At 33.1% G+C, this 20,862-nt stretch overlaps 1 protein-coding gene across 2 annotated transcripts in view; it reads right to left on the bottom strand.

The window, feature by feature from the left end:
• Positions 1-20,862, bottom strand: part of LOC145255715 (E3 ubiquitin ligase Rnf121-like) — a 66,618-nt gene that overhangs the window by 40,418 nt on the left and 5,338 nt on the right. The window contains exon 2 of one of the 2 annotated variants that reach the window (XM_080114310.1): positions 2,891-3,023. The exons of the other annotated variant lie outside the window; for it this stretch is intronic. Coding sequence (XP_079970436.1) covers positions 2,891-2,953 — 63 coding nt within the window. The 5' untranslated portion in view covers positions 2,954-3,023. The remainder of the gene's footprint in view (positions 1-2,890; positions 3,024-20,862) is intronic. 2 annotated transcript variants of the gene reach the window in all.

Raw genomic sequence — 20,862 nt, 5'->3', positions numbered from 1 at the left:
AGGCTTCAAAATCACAAATAAGGAGATTTTGAAGTATATGAACTATCAATTTCTGGTTATGATTAAATATTGGAGTCAAGATTTATAGGTAATTAAGTTTTTGGCAAAATCTGGGTCATAGCTATTTTATTCGTTTAACGTGTTGTATTTTTGTTTTTTAGCACATGAAGAAAGAATTGTAGTCGGGAATAGACAGTTTAAAGGCTTCCAAAGCATACATAAGGAGATTTTTGTAGTAAATAAATTGTCAGTATCTGATGTGTTAAAATCCGGGTCTTGGCTATATTAATCGATTAATCTGTTTTATTATTCTTTTATTTTAGAAAAGAATTTTAGTAAATCTGACTTAAAAAAAAAAAAGATTTATGTAGCTGTAAAAACAAAAAATAAAGATGAAACAAATTATTATCAGCATGTGCCGATGTGTCAGAAAACAGTATTTAATAAGTGATGATATATTTGAAAATTTCTGGAGCGTTCGTTTTTGTAATAAGATTTAGATTCTGGAATGAGCGAATTGTCAGCTCTCAGCCAATGAGATTTGGTGGAATGTGAGAAGGGAGAATTTATTATTTTTTAATTTAGAAATGGAAAGATCAAGGCATGTCTAAGTATAGGATCCAGTTAATAAGGGTGCAACCCCAAATCTGTTGAAAGTGCAGAATTCCTCCCAGTGATGAGTTGGGGTGGTAGAAGGACTTGTTTAGAGGGAAAAATTGGAACTACTTCTAAAGATGGTTGTGATTGTAATGATGTTGCTGCTAGGATGTAATGTAGGATTTTATTATGACTAAATGTGTCTAAAAGTTAGTGATTAATAGTCTAGACATAATAAATTTGTATGTGGCATCTGTTGTTGAAAACCTATGATATTTTAGTCCAGAGGGGGAATTTCTGCAATCAAAATATTATATAGAAGAGAAGATAATTTATCTTTTCATTTGCCGTCTATTTCAATGCATTAAAAAAAAAAAAAAAAAAAAAAAAATCTTGCCTCTTAGAATGCAAAAATGTTAGTTTGTATTACAAGCATAAATGTTGCTTTGACAAACACTTGTCAATCTCAGCATTTTATGTGACTGGAAATATAATCAACAGAAAACCAAAACAAATCACACCCACCATTTAATACAACCATCACCACAAAAAAAAAAAAAAAAAAAAAAAAATTTCGATGGATAAAATATTAAAACATTTAACATTTTCCTTTTTTTTTTTTTGTTTCACAAATAAAATCAAAACTAGACGACTTACAGTGCTTTCACAGAATATGAAATTTCCCCAAAATGCAAAAGAGTGGCATGCAAAAGGAAGAGGGGGTGGTCATATGGAGAATGAAAAAGAAATGGTAATTTAAAAAGTTTAGCACTGATGAATCTGGTTATGGAGGCTAAAAAGCACAATGGCAGAAACAATTGTTAGTGCTTTATTCCTTATATATACATATAAACACACATATATAGATATAACAGTACAGATATTGCTTTGAGCAGTACGATGGTGCTACTTTTACTTGCACCCCCTCATATGTTAATTGCAGTGCATCCATCAGAAAAAAAAAAAAAAGCAACAAGCAGAAGTGGCTGTTCATTCCTGCATTTTCTCAATCAATTTTAGTTTTTGATCTTTATTAAAATTGAATACATCGATTTTTCATGTGATATCTCTTCATTTTCTTTCCCATAATATTTTATGGTATTTTAGGCATCATACTCAAGTCTTTGGTGGATTGGTGAGAGGGAGGGGGACATACAATCAAAATCTAAATTGGACATCTCCAGATCTCAGCATGCCCCTAAGTAAAAACCAGATGATTGTGAAATTAACCAAGGCTGGATTGTAATTGTCTTATAGTCCAGGAAGATTAGCAATTAACACGCAACTAAATGCTAATTAGCAGAACTTTTTCAGAAGAGCTTATGTTAAAAAAAAAAAAAAAATCAATAAAGTCTTAAAAAAAAAAAAAATGTGATGTGTACTTGAACATTCAATTTGTATAAATGCCTTAAATTGTAAGAAAACTTATTGAAGAAAAAGAATCAATATAAGAATTATAAGTTGGAAAAAAAATAAAAATTTTTAAAACTAAAGAAATTTTTTGCCCTATTATCAAACTGTTTGCTTTTTATTGATTTACTCTTTATTAAAAGAAAAATCTATTTGTATCTCATGTGCTATGGATAATATTAAGATTTTATGATGCAGCTGTTGAAATGAGGCTCACAGCAATTAAAATTGCCTTCACATGTAACTTTTTTGCACTTTGTTTTTAGAGGGGGGGTAATGTTTAGGCTGATTTGATCTAATAATTATTACTCCCATTATAATTAGTTTTATATACTACAAGATATTACAACTGTAAGAATTTTTTACTTTTTTGAAGCATGCATTTTTAGTTACCACTGTAAAGACATTTACATATAGACATATATGCCTAATTTAAGTTTTAGGGATAATAAAAATAAAATATCTAGTTTAGCTGATTCAATAAACCCCTTATTGCACAACCAAACATTTCAAAGCATAAGATTTTGTTTAAATATTGAGCTTCACTTTTGAAAATCGATTCTCATACTCACTCTGAATTATTTAAAATCGTTGTTTCATATTATATATATATATATATATATATATATATATATATATATATATGACACATATACATATATACAATATACAATTGAATGATCGTTAATTTTTGTAATGATTTCGAAGGCTTAGCAATAAAAATGGCAAGCAAACCCAATGCTTAATTGTCCTCTTTACATTTATTTTTTTGTTTACCAATAATAAAAAAAAAATATGCAAAAGCAAAGGTGGGGAGTGGGGGTCAGGTCAAGTGCAGTTTAATAGTAGAGAGAAAGTCATCATAAATCTACATACTACATACCTCATCCAGTTTGTAATGACTTGCAGGGTAGTGGGGTATTGGGTGCTTATTGCTTAGCATCATAGTCAGCTTTTTGAAAGGCAACAACAAAGGTAATGTGAAGATGAGGTCAATGAAAACTTGTAGAGAATTCCTGAAGAATCATAAGAACATGACTTGTATTTGACTGAGCAGAAACCAATTGAAAGATAAGAAAACAATTGAAAGTATCAAATTTATGATGGAACAAAGTACTCCGTGACCCATTCAGAAAAAATATATAATAAAATACATTAATGGATATAAAATACAAAATAAGTTTTGTCTAGATACTTTTTCATACATTGTGTATTTTGAAAAAGAATTTTTTTTACAGCATTATTCATTTTTGTATATTTATATTAAAATTAGAACATACTTCTTTGGATACGAAAAAAAAAAAAAAAATGAAATATACAATGTTTCTGAATTTTTGCGATGAGCATTGATAATTTATATCACTTGAACCACTGTTCTCATCTTGAGTGCTATTCTCACAATGTTTCAGACGATGTAATCTCAGACCTTCGGGTGTATTTTGTCAAACTTGGAAAATCTTTCTGTTAAACTTGTGAATTTGGAATTTGGAATGGAACCCCTCATTTAATCCATGGGAGTAGCATACTCGTATTCTGTCAACCCTGACCGCAGATACCCGAGTTTGACAAAATACTTCTGAAGAAGATTGAAGGTTACATTGACCAAAACGTGGTATAATAATGGAATATATAAAACAGTCATAATAATTCATAATAACACTCAAGATGAGAACATTAGTCCGAACAATCCAAATAATATGAAAATAGTATGTGTGTTTTTTTTAATGTCTATGTTGATAACATTTCTTTGTGCCTAACACTAAGGGCAACAATTTAGTATATATTAAAGCAAATGAAAGCAGCTGATAGAGTATCGTTTCTAATATTGTTGCTGCTGAAAAGGCATTCACCCTGATAAGGTCAAGCTAACTTCTTTACAGATCTGCACTACATCTCAAACCTTGCCAGTATAACGATCTTTAACATGTTCACACAAAATGTTTGATCAATCTGAATTTTTTTGTTGTTGTAAACAACAAAAAACAATATTTTGTAAATCCTAAAAAAAAATAAGAAAAAAAAAGTAGAGTAAATTCTGTTTAAATATGTGAAAGTTGTAGTCACCAAATCTATTTATATTGCTATGTGTGTTTATCCGTTTGCCAAGAAGTCGCATAGCAAGTATCAATATCAGTCAATTTAAAGTATCAATATAGTCATAATAAAAACCATGTTTACAGATGTGAAATCTAAAATAATTAACTTTGAATTTAAAAAAAAAAAAAAATGTAGAATTTATTAAAATATTTGTGTGAAAAAAAAAAAAAATTGAAAGCAACATTTACAAAACAAATGAGCATGGGAGGTAATTTTTGCTACATAATGGTTTGACAAATATTAAAACAAAACATAATAGACCAACTTATTAGAATTCTTATTGATTGGGATGGAAAACCCGATAAAATATTTAAATAATTGTTTAAAAAGAATTTGTTGAAAAGTAAGCAAACAAGTTTTTCTGAAAATAACTGTTGAAAATTAGTTTTTAAATTTATAAAATTATTCAAATTTGGAAAAATATAATTAGGAATATTACTGAAGCAGATAATATTTGCCTATTATTTTAATATTACTGGAATTTTTCAACAATTTGTTTTATATTCAATATTAAAACCTTTTTTCTGCACTATTGTTAAATAAATAAACAATAACAAGGGTACAGAAATTTACAAAAAAATTGATGCATTTGCATTTTTTGTTTTTATATGTAAAACTAATAATTATGTATTGAACAGAAAACATGTTACATCGATTTAGAAAAATCAAAAATAGGTGCTTTGTTTTATTCAAAAAGGATCACATTTTCTTCTTTGGTAAATATCAAACTAATAAATATATTTTATAACTATCGCTTACTTTTTGTTTTTATATAAATGTTTGCGTTTCCTATGGAAAGAAAGGGTTAGAGAATCTACATCTAAATAAATGCAACTATTTTTGCCATTTATCCAAACTAAATTTATTTCAAAACACTTCAGGCTTCAATGAAACAGCAAAATATTTTTAAATACTTTCTATATATAATGACCAGAAATCACTCAACCACAGCTATGGTTAGGATTTATTTGCATACTTATTTTATAAAGTATTTCTAAGAAATTAATATTCTGTATGATTCATTTATAATTTTATTCTATTTTTTTTATAAATATTTATGCAATAGTTTTATTGATATTATTATTAGTAGTAGTAATAAGGTGATTGAACAAAAAAGAATAACATTGCAAATGAAAAAGTTTGATTATTTTTAAATTTCAAATAACTTTCAGTTAACTTTATACACAAATACCTATCTACAGATACATTTACACACACGCACAACTTAAATTACTTATGGAATAAATTCTTTTAAACTCTGGGATGAAAACAAGGGCTAACAAAAGTTTTCTTTTAATAAATAGATACATTTACTTTATAAAGTAAACATTTATTTGTTTTTAAAATTTAATTTTTATTTAATGTTTTATTGTGTAATAATAATTATTGTTGGGATAATTAATTGGAATTAAGAATCAGAATTTTTTAGGATATTGGTAGAAGAGAAAAATTTTAACCAAATTTCTAATTCCAAAAACAATATTTTTATTTATTTTTTTATTTATAACTGAATTTTTTCGTTTCTGGTGCTAATGATAAAATAATAACAAATTTTGTTTTTAAACTATCAGTAAAACTAACATCTACAGATTATGATTTCAGGGTAAAACTAACACAGGAAGAAATGTCACTGGCAATTAACACAAAAATTGAAAGGAATTAAGTACTTATAAATGCCATGTTAGTGGACATTCACAATAAACAGTCAGAAAAAGTATTCAATGACACAAAGCTTCTTTCTGCATATTTACAAGCTGAATTTCTTTTGTATGGCTTTCACATTCAAATCAAACTAGTCAGATACTGTATATGAAGCTGACTTATTGTTTTAAAAATTAGAACTGGAATTATGTTTTGCAATTTTTGAGATGATTACTAATTTGAATTATTTTGATTATTCTTGAACGTTATTCTAACAATGTTTTGATCAATACGATTACCTTTTTCAGACAGATCATGTTGAATTCTGGAATTTGTATGCAATTGCAAACTGAACTCTTAATTCATGAAGGCAATTTATTTGTTCTTACACCATCGACCATGATCCGGTAGTAGTCACGATTCTTAATCACATTCTTAGTATTGCTTGTATTGACGATTAAATTTTCAACTTCCAGAGGACCGTCACTTAGAATTGATGATCACTTAGCATTTTATCCATTGCACCCAGGTCAATATAGACAATTCTAGTATGGATTTTGGGAACTTTAAACTAATTGTTTTAGATTATAGTGCCACTAAATATAGTACATATTATTGAAAAAGCTTTTAGTTATTGATAGAAAAAAAAAGACATGTATTTAATATTCATAATATGCAAACAAAAAAAATTATATTAGCTATCCGCAAAAACAGTCCAATTTAAGTTGAGCATTCAATTAACTTTAAGATCAAAACATAATTTCTAGTCTTTATGAATTATGTAAATTACTTGTGAAAGAAGATATCCAAATCAGAATTGAACCTTTCACAATTCCAATTTAAAATTGGATAAGTCATCAAACATTTGGACTACAGACTCCACAGCCACAAGATCATTCAATATTTTAAAATAAGATTCTTCATAGTATAACTAATCAAGTTATTGACTAAGCAGCGAACACCCCCACCTGCATCTCTTTGAACAAATGTAGATAAAACTATTGGGAATAGATTGTTTTGTTTATATATCAATGTAAATGTGAACACCATTGACAACACAGGATTCAACATGACATCACTCCAACCTGAAAATAACTGCTGATTATCATTCAGAAGGAACACTCATATAATATTGAAGACTTGGGGAAGAAATCAGAAATAGGGCAGGTTAGTGGAAAAACATTTAGAGCAAATATGTCAACCAGTCAATATTAATAGAATGAATGGCTAGGTTGAATCTGAAATGATATTAGTGGACAGAGTGAGAGAAATAGAACATGGGGTAGGCAATGACCTCTGATCCAACATGTTTAAGCACATCAACTAGAGAGGGGGGGTAATTGGCAAAGAAAAGATCATTTGACAAGGTTAAAAAAAAAAAAAAAAAAAAAAAAAAAAATCATGTTTGAGCTGGTCAAAATAAAAAGCCTTCAACAATGAAATGTGTTTCAAACCAATTATAAAAATAACATCGCATAATCAGGTACACCTATGAGTAATTAATGGAAAATCTTTAAAACTGCCATAATTAATATTTTGGTAAAAAAAAAAAAAAAAAAAAAAAAAAAAAAAAAGCCATAGTTGTGATCAATTTATGTAAATTAACAGCTTTCAATGATTTTCTTGTGCAAATTCGCTTTCAAAATTATCAGTCCTTATTTCTCAATTTGAAAATAATGTTAAAAGAGTAAATTTTCTAATAACATTTTTGTAATGTAAAATATTTAAGAGACTTTCATCTGATCTGTATATTTTCTCAGAATATATATCTTTATAAAGATTGGCTGTTTATATATTTCTATGTGTAGGATTCATTCAATTAATTAAAAAATCATTATGAATTTTTAAACAATTACACAAGGTAAAATACCAGGTTGAGAAACTGGCACGATCTATCCTTCTCTCAAAGGCAGATGGGACTCTCTTAAGCCATGGTTGGCACCCCGTCTGGTGATGGCGTCACGATAAAAAATACCCTTGATAGCCCTGGTGAAGCATCAAGTATTCAGCTACCGACAAGATCTGAATTACACTACAAACTCATGTAGTGAGTTCAATCTTAGCTGCAGCTGCGCTGGATGGATGAAGTGTAAAAAGTTTGAATGTTGGCGACATTTAGTTGTATGTAAAATGTGCATCAGAAAAGTGGTCTGAATTATGAAATTTGATCAAGAATGACAAGAATTACCTGGATTTATAGTTTAAATGGTTATTGTAGATTGTCCAAAATTACGGAAAAATAGCAAGTTCAAATTTTTTCAGTATGTTAGAATTAAAATGGTTCCTGAGAGTGATTTTTTTCACCCAATTTGATTATTATTGCTTTCTATGTCTAGATTCTTATTTCTGAAGGATGAGAAATTTAATCTCAGTGTTTTTGCAATCTTTTGTTAAAATGTACCAATCGCGGGCAAATTTTGGGCTTTTATTCCTGGAAAAAAAAAAAAATGCTCATTTTTATGGTAAATTTTGTTAAAAAAAAAAAAAAAAAAAAAAAAAAAAAAAAAAAAAGGTCAAAAACTTGTTCATATGTTCCATTTTTTATAATGAATTAAATTTAGGGCCTTTGACATTATCTAAGGTGCTTATAGGACATATTTATGGATTTCTGGAAGAAATTTGGAGTAATTCTTCAAGTGTACTCAAATTTACTCCTTGGTAAAAAATCACTGTAGTCACAATTTTGCAAAAATTCGAAATTCGTGAACTTCAAATGGGCATATCTTGAGAAATAATTGGAGTTAGAAGACAAATGAGCCCATTTTTTTTTTTTGAAACCTCAGACGGAGCTATTCAAATATATAGGTTTCATAATGATTTGAGGAAGTTGCTAAAAATCCATATGTTCACTTGCCAGCCCATTGTGCAGCAGTGGCATGCCACGTATGCAGATGATCAAGCTGATGTGCAAGGTGACGTGACAGCGGAGGAAGGGAAAGAAAAGCAGAGAGAAAAAAGGGAATTGTGTGGGCCGAGAGAGCAACTTGGAAACACACACACACACACACACACACACACACACACACACGTGTAGGAGTGCGAAAGGAACAAGATGCAATCCGAACTTTGAAAAAAAAAAAAAAAAAAAAAAAAAATGGTTGAGTGACAGTGTACAATGGGGCAAACTGCAGACATAGTAACGGAAAGAAAAGCAAAGATTTAAAAAAACATATTAGTGGTGACAGCAAGGAAGGAAGGAAAAGTATGTGCCGAGAGTATGAGAGACTTGAAAAACTTGACGGGACATGTCAACGTAAGAGGAGAATAAACATGTTCAACATGGCAGAGTTTTGTTATCGACATGGCAAATGAAGAGAATTGTAAAACTAAGATGCAGGCATAGTTTGGAAAGTACCATAAATAAATATCTTATTTCAATAACAAAAAAAGAAAAAAAAAAATGAGTCAAATTTCTTTCCTTTGTTTCATTGCGAGACTTTCATATACAACGTGGAGTCCATGTTAATGTGTAACTACAATATCATCAATTTTGTAAGAAGACAAACCGTGGAAAATTGATGCCTGCACACAACACATATTGGCTATAATATATACGTGTATACTAGCTGGCTAATTATCACTTTGAGAAGTTCTCTACTTGAAATAAAAGTGTTAATAATAAACATTTCATTTATAAGTTTATCATAAACATGCAACAAAACTTTCTCATTGATCCATATATATATATATATATATATATTAATAAGATTAGTATTTTTGAAATAAGAATGATTTGAATTATTCAGACTACTATCGTCATCTTAATTGTTATTATCACAACATTTTGGTTGATGTAACTTATAAACTTCTTAAGGAGAATCTTTTCAAACTTGTTAATCTTTTTACTGAACTCAAGAAACCGGACAGAATTTGGAATTGAACTCTTATTTAATCTATGGGGGATAGATCAACCACTCCGTATTGTTGAATGTCTTTGAGACATCAAGTAGAAAACAAGTTAATGCTATTAAAACTTAATAATTTTTTTTTTTTTGTTCTTTTGACAAAATTATTTCTCACTTGAATCTTTATTTAAACTTAGTCTTAGTGCCTTCTCTAAGCTGATATATTTTTTCATTAAGCACATCAAAACTGAAAACATTGGGTGATTATCAACAGAAAAAAAAAAAAAAAAAAAAAAAAGTCAACAAATTTCTATTACCAAAATCAATAAAAAGTTATTTTACTACTTACCTGCCTGATTTCTTTTTTTTTTTGTGTGTTTAACAATGTTTTTTTATATCTCAATCTCTATTATATAAAAGTAACTGTGTGCATGTGAGAGTTCATTTCTTATAGATTCCAAAATGGCTAGGCTAATTTTTTTTGGAAATTTCACACAAAGATACCTTATATGTCTGGAAATGTTCTTACATAAGTTTTGTATCAGAATGCATCTGTATCGATAATCAAGAAAATCTGATTAAGGAAGAAGTTCGATTTTGATCAAAGTTAACACTTTTATACAACCTAACATCACAAGTGCATTTGAGAAGTTTTATCCCCATACAAGCAGAAGGGCCCAGTCTATAAAATTACCTACAAATTCTTTTGAGACAGGGTTGCATTCAAAATTAATGTTTTTGTTTATAGCACAATTGAACCATGACACTTCTACATTTTAAACTCTAAGTGAAGCCATTATTTACAGATAAGTTTATAAAAACAGTGGATTCTTTACAGTGCCATGTAGACTACAATGTATTGTGGACCAAGTCACTGTGGGGAGGCATGTGAAGCTTCCTCCCATTATACTGGAGTGGAGGTGGGGTGGGGGGTAGATATCCCTAACTAGAGTACCTATTTACAATGCCTCCCCACGGGACAGAGTTAGACACCAGGGTCGTTTTTTTAACGTGGAGAAAAGGTACAAAAATAAAAAATTATCTCGGTTGTGAAGGACTGCTCCTCCACCGAAAGAGAACAAGAAATAGAAGTGCAGCATCTGAAGAACAGATACTACACTTTGATCTTGGCCAAAAGGCCAAATTCCTAACTAGAGTAACTAATCGATTTGATTAAAAAAAAGGGTGATTTCACCGATTTTGATGACAATGAAAGTACGAGACGGTGGAATATTTGTTAATCATCATTCAATCTCGGACAACTTCCAGTCTCCCTGCTAATATATATATATATAAGTTAGGTATATACATATATATATATATACACACACAGTAGCACCCCAGGATATGGCATTAATCTATTCCAGGGTTGGAATTGTAAGGTCAAATCGCTGTATGGCGGGGTGTAAGAAAAATTTTATATAGTACATTTTAAAAATTAATAACAAAACACTACAGTTTATAATACACGTGTATATAACCAAATAACATTATAAATAAAATCGTAAGGCAGGGAAAATACCATAACCAGGCGCCAGAAAAACATTGTATTCCACATCGTAACCTGAAAAAAACGTATCCCGGGGCCACCATATAGTGTATGGAAGCAAAGCTCTGTCTTTTCAGTCTTGCCTAGCCCATGCTTTGGACACTTGTATGCAGATGAGGTTCAGCTCGCCTTAAACACCAAATCTGACCTGCATCAAGTCCAGTTCTGAACAAACATGCTGGCGCAGTTTAGTTTGCAACAGAATGCTAAAATATTTAATCACTGTTATAAATGAACACGGCATCATTCAAGTTGACAGTCTTCTATGTTCAACTATCTCAGTTCACCACTCAGTGATGATGGCAACCTTCTCACAATTGCTGCACATATCAATGCAATGCTACTCAAGTGGCACACCACCACCACCATCATCATCTGTTACAAGATTGGTAAATCTGACTTTAGATAGTTGCCAAACTTGAAACCCATTGTTTCATACAACTCCAAATGCTAATCAACGAGTGAAGATTCAATATTATGGAAATCAAAATACTCTGTTGGATGTGTGGAATTACCCTGCCCGAGCACGTCTGCAATGAGAATATCCAATGGCGATTCAGAGGAGTTATTTTTTTTTTGTAGTGTTGCCTTTGGAGCAGTGTAAACCCAACAGATTTAACATAGCATCAGATTTTACTTGATGCAAGGCCTTGATGTTGTATATTTTACAATTTAAAAATTTGAGGAGAGTTATTGGTACATTTTTTTTTTAGTTTTGAATTTCTGTATTGCTGAACATTTTTTTTTTTAGTTTTGAATTTCTGTATTGCTGAACATTTTTTTGTTTAGTTTTGAATTTCTGTATTGCTGAACATTTTTTTGTTTAGTTTTGAATTTCTGTATTGCTGAACATTTTTTTGTTTAGTTTTGAATTTCTGTATTGCTGAACATTTTTTTGTTTAGTTTTGAATTTCTGTATTGCTGAACATTTTTTTGTTTAGTTTTGAATTTCTGTATTGCTGAACATTTTTTTGTTTAGTTTTGAATTTCTGTATTGCTGAACATTTTTTTTTTAGTTTTGAATTTCTGTATTGCTGAACATTTTTTTGTTTAGTTTTGAATTTCTGTATTGCTGAACATTTTTTTGTTTAGTTTTGAATTTCTGTATTGCTGAACATTTTTTTTTTAGTTTTGAATTTCTGTATTGCTGAACATTTTTTTGTTTAGTTTTGAATTTCTGTATTGCTGAACATTTTTTTGTTTAGTTTTGAATTTCTGTATTGCTGAACATTTTTTGTTTTAGTTTTGAATTTCTGTATTGCTGAACAACATCAAGTAAAATCAAGCGCCATGTTGAATCTGTCAGATTTGTACAGCTCCAGAAAAAAAAAAAAAAAAATATTGAAAAATATTAAATGTTAAAAGCTGGGCGGATCAATAGATTAAATTTTCTTGTATTTGATAAAAGGTTTTTGTTGTAAATTTGTTTTGTCACCTCTTTTTCTGTTAACTTTTCTAAACAAATAGCAAAAGTTGCATGGTGTTTGATTCAGATTCCTGAATTTCAATTTCTTCTTAAGACTCTTTAAGCTTAAATTTTAGACATTTCTTTTAGAATCCAAATAATGTAATTGATTTTGATGAAAATTAGAATAAGAATTCCAAATGAAAATTTAGTAGCATTATATCTTGGCTTTAACCTAAGTGGTGCAAAACTGATTTGTTCAGGGAATTAATTTTACTCATCATGAGGCGGACATTTTCATATACAATGCCCCGCAAAAGTTCACAATACACATTTGAAACTGTCAGTTTTTGTATTTCTAGCTTCCAAATAATAATGAAACTTTTTATAAACATAGAAAATGTATTTATCATTTTCTTTTGTTATCCCAAGCACCTGGGAATCTGTTGGCAGGACCACATTACTAATTTTGAGGTCCTAAATTAAGCCAAACCACCAAACAGAGTGTGTATCATCAGTGCCCAAGTACAGTGAGTAGGTCACATATGTATAAAATAGTAATACGTAGAAAATCAAATCAGTTATATGTGAAAAACGTTACCCTATGAAGATAATTGATTTTGAAACAGGAGTGAATTGCATCAGGGTGAAAGCCTTTACTACTCTCTTGGTGGGATTACGGATTTGAGAGAGTATGTTTACTAGAATAAAAAAATAGAAATTGTAAAATAGGGACAAAATGTATGTATAGTAGGTTAGGAACACGCTTTAGTAGTAACTGTACGTGGTGAACATAAAAGTTGTGTATGGAAAATGTTTATTTTATAATGTCAATAGTTGCAGGAGAAAAATCATTTCCATTTTATATATATATACTAGCGGGGGTACCCGGCGTTGCCCGGGTGTTTGTAGGTGTGTGTATGGGGGGGGATAAGTAATAACCCTGAAACGATGTTGGAAAAAAAAAAAAAAAAAACGCTGTATGTAGGGGGGGGGGGAAGTAAACTAAAGAATAAGCGAAGTAAACAAAATAAAGAAACGTTGTCCGGGTGTTTAAAGATGTAAAAGAAAAAAAAAAATAGTTTTGGTCGTGAGGCTGGATTGAACCCAGGAGCCTTGACGCGGAGGTGAAAAAAACTCCAACCACTTAACCGTCTAGGCCAAGAGTAAGAGCAATTGATTATAGTGTTAAAATAAGGCTTATAAAGCGAGTGAAAGAGGTTTGATTGACAGATAACCACTAAATGAGGTCATCGCGAGACCGTTACAACATGACATAGCAGTATTTTAATTAATGCGTGACAGCTTTTTGGGGTTTGTTTACTTTGTTTCAATGCGGTGCAGTTTTCGCTTCCCTAAGATGATGGTGAAGGGAGGAAACCGGCTCCCCAAATGAAAGGGGATATAAGGAGTTTAGCCCCACATTGATCAAAGCTGATTACTTCTGGACGTTTCCCGGTGCGATTGCCGGGAACAGTGGCGCTTAGCTTTGGATTAGTTTCGCTTTTTATATGAAAAAGCTGAATGAACACAAGACAGACTGAAATAGCAATAATTTTGTAAAAATCGACGTAAATAAATCTAGACGCTACACGCATTCCCAAATCCTAGATATTATTATATAGGGGGTATATAAACAGTTGTAAGCGATAGTACCCCCCCCCCCGGGAGCGTGTGCGAAAGAAGCCTTTGCGAGACATACACAAAATGGTCACACACATTTTGCCTTTTATATATATAGAAGACTAGCGGGGGGGGGTACCCAGCAATGCCCGGGTGTCTTGAGGTAAATCAAAACTCCGGGGAGGGGGGGGGGGGTTAAATAATAAAAAAAAATGTTTTGGTAGGAGAGTATGAGGATCGAACCCATACCCTTGAGTTGGAAATTAATGTGTGAAAAAAAAACAAAAAAAAAACGTGCGACGTTAACCATTGGGCCACCGCAACGTACAACATAGACAGGCTTGAATTTATTTATTTAACTATAAAAACAGGCATGCGCAATAAAATTTAACTCTGCTGATTAATTAAGAAGGTCAAATAGAAGTAACGCAGCATTTGGGTTTGTTTACCCAAATTTTACTGTTTTTTCCCCCAACAGTGTTGGGGAGGGGAAAGCAGCTCCCAATTGTCCAGATTGAATAGCAACTGTCTGATATACAAGATTGATCAAAGCTGATTGCTTCTGGACGTTTCCCGGCGTGATGCCGAGAACAACTTGTTAGCTTTTGAATTAGTTTTGCTTTTTATACGAAAAAGCCGAATCAACACGTGAGAAGCCAAAATAGCAATAATTTTGTAAAAGTCGACGTAAATAAATCTAGACGCGACGCGCTTTCCCAAATCCTAGATATTATGATATAGGGGTCGTTACTCGGGGTCGTTACTATCGCTTAAAACTGTTTATATACATAAACAGTTTTAAGCGATAGTAACGACCCCGAGTAACGACCCTTTGCGAGACATACACGAAATGGTCACACACATTTTGCCTTTTATATATATATAGATAGACAGACACACAGTATTTCAAAGAACCATGTTGTATTAAGGTTTTAAATGGCTTGTTCTAATGATGTATAAACATTTTGACCTTTTCCTTTACTTAAAAATTCACCAAAAATCAGGAAATTAACCAATTTTAATGAAATTTTCAGTATTTATAAAATAATGATCACGCAATATAATAAACCCATTTTTATTTGAATCTTAGTGGAAATGTATTATTTTGTTTAAACAAAAAACAACTTTACTGTAAATATTCAAGGCCTTTGATAGTCTGGCATGAAAGGCTGCTAATAAAAATCAAATCATATGGTATGACTGGACGAATATTAAATATAATTAGATCCTTCTTAGACAATAGGACCATCCAGATTGTCATTGATGGACATTTATCCAAGCAACATAACATTAATGGGGGAATGCTTCAGGGGTCGATCCTTGAACCACTATTATTATCATCAATGACCTCCCTGATAATATCGAGTCCCAGATGGGTATACTTGCTGATGATACATCACGCTATAACATGCATGATGGAAGAACAGATGTACATAAATCCAAGATAATGGCTTAATTATTAGAAAATGACCTCCAGACCATAGTTGAATGGAGACATAAATGGACGGTGACATTTAATGTAAGACTAAGCTGCTCTCCTTTAACAATTACAAGAAACCTCTCTAATTACCGACATACATGAAAAATAACACTCTACATGAAAATTCTTCCTTCAAACTCCTCGGCTTAACATTCACAGGAAATATGAACTAGAATAAATACATTGAGGACATTGCAAAGGCTGCTGCAAGTAAGGTGGGCTCCCTCTATCATGCTAGAAAACTGCTCACACCCGAGAATATCCTGTACCTCTATAATGCTACCATTCGCCCATGTATGGAGTATTGTTGCCACGTATGATCTGGTGCATCTACCACTAGTCTCTCCCTCTTCGATCCGATACCTCCGTTCAGTCTCAAAAGACAAAGGATACCCACTGTAGGGGCAACTGCGCATGTAATTATGAGGCAAGGGTTGCAAAAATCTCCAACCACACCTCTCCTGAATCGGCAGTGTTGGAGTCCAATGGCAAGAAGTCCAGGACAACTGGAAACAATGCCGAGATAAGCAGAGAGCTCATACAGCACCTGGAAGTCTAAAATGGTCACTCATTTTGTACTGACCAGGTTCAGCATTACTTAACTTTGGCGATTCAGCGGGAACCGGTGTGTCAACGTGATTATGCCATACTTACCACTAAGTAAGTTTGGATAGGGTCCAAAAAAAAAAAAAAAAAAAAAAAAAAAAAAAAAAAAAAAAAAAAAAGGGTCTGCAATCTAATTATGTCCCATTTTGTCAACTAGGTTCCAACCCCTGTCCTATTGCTGCAATGTATCTCTGTGCCTATTTTACAAATATTTTAATGGAATCTGCTCTGATGAACTAATTGCAGTTGTGCCCCCTCAACGTACATATCCCCGACAAACTTGCTTAGCAACAAAATCACACCCCTTCAATGTTGAGGTCCCTAATAAATGTCAGAAAGTTTTCTACTCAAATAGCTTCTTCCCTAGAACAGCTAAACTTTGGAATTCTCTTCCTGCTGCCTGCTTCCCAAACTGGTAATCTATTTGTTTCCCACAAAACAAAATGTGACACAAGGTCGGTTTAATGTGGGAGATAACCAGCTCCCCTCAAAAGGGGCATTCTGCAAAAATACAATTGCCTTAGTATAGAAGGGTCTCCCCCCTCCATTGACTAAGGACAATTAATTTGAGTGCAGCATCTAAGCAGACACCACACTTCAGTGATCAGCCCAGTACACGTACCGGATGTCGCCTGCTTCCCAAACTGCACTGATATGCAGAAGTTCAAATGCAACGTAGACCAACATTTTAATCTTTCTTAGGGGTGGTCCCAATTAGTAGCCCCTTATGTATAATCAATCCATTATATTATCATTTTCAGTCCCCCACCCCTAATTTCTGGCTCCCATCTTATCTCGCAATTACTTATAACGTCACCAACTAACTTCGGAAGAACCCCCCCCCATCCGATTTTGTTTTATATCATAAGTTGCTTAAAACGTGATTAGTTAAAGTTCAGAATAAAATCACGCTTTCTCTTAACGGTTAATTTAAAAAAAAAAAAAAAAAAAAATCTTCTGAACGCTATTAAAAGTTAAATTCTTCACTAGTTTGGAGACGGAATGCGTTGTTGTGATAAGTGATTTTTTTTTCTCTACTAATTCGCACTTTTTATTTTAAGATTCAAATATTAATAACTACATTTTATTTCAGTATTTAATTTATGTATTTCTGTTGTATTAAATGCTAGCTTCTTTTTTTTTTTTTTTTTCTCGTCCATAAATGTTTATTTATCTACCGAGTTGATTGCAAAAATAGATTACCTAATTGTACTCATATTTAGTTCGTGGGAGGGGAATCTATCACCATACTTTCCCTTAAACAGGTCCGTTGGACTTTTATTAAGTACAATACTTAATAGTTATTTTTTATTTATTTATTTATTATTTTTTTTTTTTTTTTTTTAATGGAGAGTAGAAAACGCATTGTGGATGCGTTATCGGCAGCTCCTGTTACTCTCGCTTCTTCTTATTTGTCCCTCAGTCCTGATTTTTTAAATGAGTGATTTTTCTGACAAAGGGAGAAGAAAAAGCTGTTTTCTAGGTTGGCAGTATTTTTGCGCGAACAGTTGGCAGAGTTGGTGGAAATTTTCTGTTTCTATGTCTATCCTTGTAGCCATGTCACTAGTAAGGGTGCTGGAGGTAAACGTTTTGTCTGGGCTGACGTTATCCGCCTGATAGTCAGGGACCCGAACCTTGGATTAACCACTAAGGAGGCTGTCCTATCAGCAGGTGCAAAGTACTGGGGCTGCTGTATTGCCATTTGGTGAATGGAATCTGGACCATGCAGTAGCTTCTGGTGGGGCCTCTCGATGCCATACTAGTGGGTAATTGTTACGGCTTTACCTTATCATGTGGTACAAAAAAAAAAAATTCTTCGTTTCTTTTTCTCTCTTAGTTTCCCCTCTCTGTCCTGCTCTAAGTAAATCTGTCGACCTAGTCCACAAATTCCAAAATTTCATCATGACAAGTTTCAAGAAAAAATACACGATTAAACCCGGTTCTCCAACTTCCAACGTAGACCCCTACTACCATGTCTCCTTCTCCAACATCAGGGGTCTACGTTCTAACCTTCCAGAGGTTGAAACCCAATTACAGGAGACTAAACCAGACCTTTTATTTTTAAGTGAAACTGGCATTGGACAGGCTATTTCCCTAGATGAGTTTGCAATTACAGGATACTCTAACTTAACTTCTAAATCTGACCCCCAAGATCGCCATGGGCATGGAATATGTGCCTATATTAAAGATAGCTTTCCATGTGGGAGGGACATCTCCAGGGAAGATCCTAACTTACCCTATATGTGCTTCCGGGTTGCTTTAGCTCACACTACTGCATTTATATTTACTCTCTATCGCCCCCACAACAGCGGAGTTACTATCTTTCAAAGCATATCTGAGAAAATTGACCAAGTCCTTTCTACTTATCCTTCAGCTAACATTCACGTATGTGGAGACTTCAATGTTCACAACGTCGAATGGTTGACCCACTCAAACAAGACCGATGATGAGGGGAGGTTCTGTCATGATTTCTCCATTGCCTATGACCTCACTCAGATTGTTCAGGAACCTACCCGTGTGCCCGATAATGACGGCCAGTATGCGAGCCTATTAGACCTTTTTCTCACAACTTGCCCTGAACTATGTTCAGTTTCTGTTCTGTCGCCTCTTGGATCTTCCGACCACTCTGTTGTATCAATTAAGATAAAAATGAAATGTAATAAGTCCCCAGACGTACCACTTCATCGTACAGTATATCGATACACTAAGGCTGACTGGGATAGCTTCCGTACATTTATATCTGATCTACCTCTGCATTCCATGTTTAAAAAGGATGTGTCCTCTATAGTATTAGACCTAACTGAATGGTTAATTGTAGGTATTGACCATTTCATACCCTCTAAAAAGTTTCAGCAAAAACCTAACAGCCAGCCATGGTTCTCTCCAGAATGTGCTGCTGCCATTGCGCACAGAAATCACTTTTTCCACTGCCTCAAACGTAATAGATGTATGGAAACTAAAGCCGTTTTCAGGACTGCCAGCAACCATTGTAAGAAAGTAATAAGGAACGCAAGAGAGTTGTATGCTCAATCTGTTAAGTCCAAAGTAGCTGAGCAGCGGCTTGGTTCCCACCAGTTTTGGCAAATAGCAAACAGAATCCTGAACAGAAGCGTGTGCTCCATCCCAACTATTATCAATGGACCTGAGGTAATCTCGTCAGCATCAGACAAAGCCAAACTCTTTGTCAAGAACTTTGCAGCTAATTCTACCCTTTGCGACCAAGACCGCCAACCCCCAATATTTCCTCCTGTATCAGAAAACACGCTATGTGATATACGTATATCTGTACGTGATATTGCCAAGCTAATCAAAAACCTTGATTCGAGTAAAGCAACTGGCCCTGATGGTATTCCAATTATAGTACTCAAAAAACTTCAACCTGAACTAGCGCCCATACTTACAAAACTGTTTAAACGTTGTCTTAAGGAGAATAGTTTCCCATCTCCCTGGAAAATCTCATCAGTATGCCCTGTATTTAAGAATTCAGGTGATCGCTCATCCCCCTCTCAGTACAGGCCAATAAGTCTCCTGTGCGTCATGAGTAAGTTGCTAGAATCTGTGTTAAATACAGAAGTAATCAAACATCTCAACAAAAATAACCTTCTTAGTGACACTCAATATGGTTTCCGTTCTGCTAGATCTACAGCAGATGTCCTTACAGTTATATCGCATAGGATTAGCAAATCTCTCGACGGTGGCAATCTTTCTAGGGCAATTGCTCTTGACATATCTAAAGCCTTTGATAGGGTATGGCATAAAGGTTTACTTCATAAGATCGCTAGCTATTGTATAGCTGGAAAAGTCTTCTCAATTATTAAATCATTTCTTTCTGATAGGTTCATAAGAGTAGTAGTTGAGGGGCAAAAATCAGAAGCTCACAGTATTAATGCCGGTGTCCCTCAGGGATCCATCCTGGGCCCAACTCTTTTCCTGATCTACATTAATGATCTTCCAAATCATATCCTTACATCATTTGTAGACATTTATGCTGACGACACTACCATTTATGGTACCACATCTAAGACAGTAAACGAGCAAGTACTCTCCAATTCTCTCTCCTCTGATCTTGAGCATGTAGTACAATGGGGAAAGGAGTGGCTGGTTACTTTTAATGCATCTAAAACCAAGCTTCTCTCTTTACATCATCAACATTTTAATCCACATTTGTCATCAATTGAAATGAATGGCTCTCGTCTTCAGGAGGCCTCAAGTTTTGACAAGCTTCTGGGCTTGACCATTACTCCTGATCTTAAATGGAACACGTATATCAAATCTGTTGCCAAGGCCGCTGGAAAAATGGTGGGATCTTTCTATCGATCCAGTAGATATCTCACTGCTGATGCTATTCTCTATCTATATAAGAGCCAGGTACGTCCAAGGATGGAATACTGTTGCCACATCTGGGCAGGAGCTGCTAGAAAGGACTTGTCCTGCCTTGATAGAGTTCAAAATAGACTTCGTAGCCTCGTAGGAGATGTCCTTTTCTCCTCCTTACAACCTTTATCTCACAGAAGAGATGTTGCGAGTTTGTCTCTGATGTATCGTTATTTTCATGGAAAGTGTTCAACTGAGCTTCAATCTATGGTCCCCCCTCGCCAAACTTTCACAA

The sequence above is a fragment of the Euprymna scolopes genome, chromosome 31, assembly GCF_053919585.1.
Source record: "Euprymna scolopes isolate OS-2025 chromosome 31, ASM5391958v1, whole genome shotgun sequence".
NCBI classification, from domain to species: Eukaryota; Metazoa; Mollusca; class Cephalopoda; order Sepiida; family Sepiolidae; genus Euprymna; species Euprymna scolopes.
Note: the sequence above shows the minus strand (reverse complement) of the source record. Positions and strands in the feature narration are given on the sequence as shown.